At 36.3% G+C, this 5,396-nt stretch overlaps 1 protein-coding gene across 4 annotated transcripts in view; it reads left to right on the plus strand.

Moving 5' to 3' along the window:
• Positions 1–4,952, plus strand: part of LOC106872899 (gastrula zinc finger protein XlCGF57.1) — a 15,436-nt gene extending 10,484 nt beyond the window's left edge. For all 4 annotated transcript variants that reach the window (XM_014920073.2, XM_014920071.2, XM_014920072.2 and 1 more), the window contains exon 2: positions 676–4,952. In XM_014920073.2, the coding sequence (XP_014775559.1) occupies positions 959–2,800 (1,842 nt within the window). In that variant the 5' untranslated portion in view covers positions 676–958 and the 3' untranslated portion in view covers positions 2,801–4,952. The remainder of the gene's footprint in view (positions 1–675) is intronic.
• The last annotated feature ends 444 nt before the right edge of the window (positions 4,953–5,396 follow it).

The following is a 5,396-nucleotide window of genomic DNA, read 5'->3' on the forward strand; positions in this document are numbered from 1 at the left end:
AGAGAGAGAGAGAGAGAGAGAGAGAGAGAGAGAGAGAGAGAGAGAGACAGACAGACAGACAGACAGACAGACAATGAACTCCAAGCACAAATAATGAAATTTCTATCATAGTTTGAATGAAAATAAATATAAATATAGATATTACGGTCTTATTAATTTTCTAAAAACCAATAAATGGTTTGCCATGATTTTTTAAAAAACTAATTTGTTTCATCCTGTAAGATATTGATATCCTTTATATATAATTTGAAATGTTTACTATTTTGTGGGTTAAATTAATAAAACTGTACCAGGGACATCTTAACCTTTGTCCAGAATGATTAAGATGTCCTTAGTACAGTTAGTACTCAGTACATTCTCTAAAGAGAATTGGGAGGAGTATCTGGCCATACATTACCAAATATGGAACTTATAAGTAAGATATAGTCCTCCAACTCATCAAGAAGACTAGTAACTCTGAGTATGAACCGACTTGAATTGTGGCAACCTGTCTAGCTCCTGCCAGTACAGAGAGTGGATATAAAATGATGTATTGATTTCAGTATTTTTGGTATACTTATGAATAGCCTTACGCATATTTAGACAAGATATTGATATTTAGGAAGATTGTTGTAATTCAGAAAGGATAAAATTAAAATCTTTATAAAACTGATTTTTTTTTTTCTGTCTTTCCAGTGAATAAAGTTTTCAAGCTCTGAAAATGAATGCCTCAAGGATGTGAATAGCCAAAGCAACACCACTGCCACCAACACCATCAACCATAATAATAACAGAAATTTGAAAGAACATCCATTGACTGCTATATAGCTGTTTACTGCTGAAGGTTGTCTTTTAAATTTCAAAAAAATTCACTTGATTTTACACGTTTCATTTATAAAGAAGTGTTTTTTCTTATCTAAAACTAAAATTTTTAAAATGGTTTCACACAGTTGAATAAAAACTACAAAAAATTGTGACAATGTCCTCTGAAACTTTTCATAATTCAAGGAAAGAGAAGGAAGCTTGTTATGGTTTCAAGACAAATATGGCTGATAAACAATTTCACAGTAATATGTATGACATGCAGTTTCCACAAAGCTGTGGACTACAACCTGCTGGATCAGGTCCATTAAATGAAAAATCATTTCCTTGGGTTAGTTATAGTGCAGCAAGCAGTAAGCAACCACAGTTTCCAATGAATGGTAAAAGTATGCCCGATATAGAGCATTCTCACAGTAAACAACAAACAGCTGCTCCACAACATTCCCCTGACGTACCACCACCACAACAACAACAACATCCATCTTCTCAGCCACAATGTCCATCTTCTCAGCCACAATGTCCATCTTCTCAGCCACAATGTCCATCTTCTCAGCCACAATGTCCGTCTTCTCAGCCACAATGTCCATCCTCTCAACCACAACATCCAACTTCTCAACCGCAACATCAATCAAAAGGAGCTTCCACAACTGAAAAACCATTTCATTGTGATTTGTGTGAAAGTAAATTTGCCAGGCGCGAAACACTCGTTTCTCATCGAAGAACCCACACTGGAGAAAAACCTTACACTTGTGAAGTCTGTCATAAGCAATTTGCCAGACGCGATACATTGCAGTCACACAGAAGGACACACACTGGAGAAAAGCCATTTCGATGTGATTTTTGTAGAGAACAATTTGCTCGTAGAGATACTTTACAATCTCATCGTCGGACACACACTGGTGAAAAACCATTCGTTTGTGAAATTTGTCGACGCCAGTTTGCTCAGAGAGATGCATTGCAGTGTCATAAAAGAACACATACAGGAGAGAAACCATTTCGATGTGATCTTTGTGTTGAACGATTTGCTCGAAGGGACACGCTTCTATCTCACAAAAGAACACATACTGGTGAAAAACCATATTGTTGTGATGTTTGCCCAAAGCGCTTTGCTCAGAGAGATACTCTCCAGTGTCACAAGAGAACTCACACTGGAGAAAAACCATTCAGTTGTGATCATTGCCCCAAGAGTTTTTCTCAGCGAGACACCTTGCAGTGCCATCGAAGGATTCATACAGGTGAGAAACCATTCCACTGTGACTTGTGTGGTCAGAGATTTGCCCGGAGGGATACACTCCAATGTCACAGACGTACTCACACTGGCGAAAAGCCATATCATTGCGACGTGTGTCCTAAACAGTTTTCGCAGCGAGATACACTTCAGTGCCACAAAAGAACACACACTGGAGAAAAACCTTTCCATTGTGACATCTGCGGAGACCAGTTTGCCCGGCGAGATACTTTGAAATGTCACATGCGCCGACACACTGGGGAGAGGCCGTTTCAGTGTGAAGTGTGTGCAGAACGATTTGCTCGTAAAGATACCCTTTGCTGTCACAAGCGGACTCACACATGTGAAAAGCCATTTCATTGTGAATACTGCATTCAACAGTTTGCACGGCGAGACACATTACAAACCCATACACGCACACACACTGGGGAGAAACCTTATCAGTGTGGCATATGTGGGAAGCAGTTTGCTCGTACTGATGAGTTTGCGCGTCACAAAAGAACACACGGTACGGTACCCACTACACACAACACTGTTATCACGCCAATAACAACGCCTCCTCCTCCTCCACCGCCGCCACCAATAACAACAACTACGACCACTACCACCACCACCACAAACCAACATCAAATCAACAGAAAACATAGCCACCCGCATTGTTCTGCAGCTACATTTATGCAAAACAATTTCATCCGAACACCAAACTGTGACAATACCAACAAAAGATACACTCCAGTTAGTAACTACATGTGGCAAGCTGTCTATATATAACATTGACATGAGAACACAGTTTGGGTTTGGTTTAATCTCAATTACTTTATAAGGAACTCAAGCTGGGTGTGTTTATTTCTCACACTTTGCTTCATCATTACTAATGAATTTGTAGAAATCTATCTTCCTACAGGTATTAATTATGTAGTTTCTAATGACAAGTTTAGTTGTAATTCTAATTTGAATTTTTACTGAAAATATTTACTGATCTAGACATTTTGTACTTTGTCCGGATATTTTTCAATCCTAATTAGACAAAAACAAAAACTATTCAAACATCCTTTACTGTTGCTTCCATTAAATATTTAGTTTCTCATAAGGCAGCAAACTGGCAGAATCATTAGCATGCTGGGTGAAATGCTTAGCGGCAATTCATCCGTCTGCATGTTCTGAGTTCAAATTCCACCAAGGTCGACTTTACCCTTTCGTCCTTTCGGGGTCGATAAAATAAGTACCAGTTGAGTACTGGCGGGTCGATGCAGTTGACTTAGCCCCTCCCTAAAATTGCTGGCTTTGTGCCAAAATTTGAAATCAGTATTTAGTTTCTCATTTTAGTCGATTAGATATCGTAGTTTGTATGCGACAACTTATAGAACATATTAAATGCTTTAGGTTTCATTAGTGCTACCACTTGTATATTTAGTATATCTATCATTATAATATAATATAATATACTATATATACTATATTTAGTATATCTATCATTATAATATAATATACTTAATGAAGAAAAACCTGTCTGTGAAATTCTGTAATTCATTGAGATCCATTCTTCTATATCTTTATCGTATGTACCATAGCTCTCTGTACAAATGTGTTTTACCTTTTTACTATGATTCAAGGTGTAACTGCTTCTGTCATACATTATCAGATATCAGATTCATTCATAACGATGAAAAGGTGGCTTGTAATCATTATGTATCCTGCAAAACTAATTTTTGTGCATAATCTTGTTTTCATTCTGATGTAAAATATACATCTTGCTTCAGTGACCGTAGCTCTTATGTAAAACATTGCCATCAACCATTAATGCACATTTTTTGCCAGATTACTTTTATTTTTCCTATTTTTAGCTATTTTTGTTTCATTTTACATGGAAACTTGCACATCCATATCATAAAGTCGAAATTGATATTGTTTGCTATAATTTCTTCTCTAGGATGATTCAGACCTCAAATGACTTTCAGATTTCAAATTCAATCTTTTTTTAAACGTTTAAATAACAAGAAAGAAGAGAGATGAGAAAGGAAAATAAAGAATAGAAAAAAAGTGTTGGGAGGAAGCAGCAGAAGATGGAGGGGGCGATGGGCCACATACCCCAGAACAAATGGGATGCTAATCCATGCCCCAATGAAATGACCGCAAGGATGTTGCTGCAGAGAATGGCTGGTGACACTCACTGGTGCAGCCACTCCACTTTGTGGGGTCATTTCTCCGACAGGTCGCCATCATCTTTATTTTGCTGAGGAAATCGGTAATATGGGGTCCCAGAACACCTGAGAGAAAACCTGACAAATTTGCAATTTTTGTCTCAAAACTAGTGCAACATCTTGAGCATGATATTAAGTTAATGATTATTGTTTTTGTTATTTTCTTTTTTTTTTTCTTTTTTTTATTGCATGTTACAATTTGCAGGAAGTAGTTGTTACTCATTAACAATATCTAAAGTCTATAAACATTAAGAATTTCATACTTCTCTTTGGAACTATTTAGTTCTAAGAGGCTGAAGGATCCTCCTTTTGTGATTTTTTATTTTTTTTTTATTTTTTTCATAACAAATTATTTGAATTTTTAACTGAGAATGTTTTGAAAATAAAGAGAAGAGTTCAACACATTCTTTTTTTTCATTTTATACTTTTTTAAATAAAACAAATAGCAGATTTTTAATATACACAAAATATGCTGCTTCATCAATGCCAAAGATTTTTAATTTTTTTTTTTTTTGTAGTTTATACAGTAAGATTGAAAATATTTTTCACTACATGAATAGACTCTAGTCACTCATTCTACCAAGATTCATTTTGAATAAATAATATTATCACTAGAGTACCATTACAGCATGGGCTATTAATATTCATTTTATATCACTGGTGAAACTAAAACATTAGAGTAATTGTTAAGTGAAAACCTGAAATAAAATTTCTGAAAAATACCGAACAAATCTTTCTGTTTCATTTGATAAACTACACTCGAAGTTGCTGTTGTTGTTGTTGGTGTTGGTGAATGTTCAATTTTTCAATATATGATAATAGCTTATTCACTAAAATCATAATTTACTTTCAGTCCATCCATAAGTGCAGGTGAGCTTGTGTAGTAAGAAGTTTGCTTCTCCGTCACATGGTTCTAGTTTCAGGCCCACCTTGGGCAAATGTCTTCTACCATAGCCTCAGGCTGACCAAAGCCTTGTAAGTGGATTTGATAGACAGAAAATGAAAGAATAAGGTGGCCAGCTGGCAGAAATGTTAGCACACCTGGCGAAATGCTTAGCGGTATTTCGTCTGCCGTTAGGTTCTGAGTTCAAATTCCGCCGAGGTCGACTTTGCCTTTCATCCTTTCGAGATTGATTAAATAAGTACCAGTTACGCACTGGGGTCGA

This window comes from Octopus bimaculoides, chromosome 14 (genome assembly GCF_001194135.2).
Source record: "Octopus bimaculoides isolate UCB-OBI-ISO-001 chromosome 14, ASM119413v2, whole genome shotgun sequence".
Lineage (NCBI taxonomy): Eukaryota > Metazoa > Mollusca > Cephalopoda > Octopoda > Octopodidae > Octopus > Octopus bimaculoides.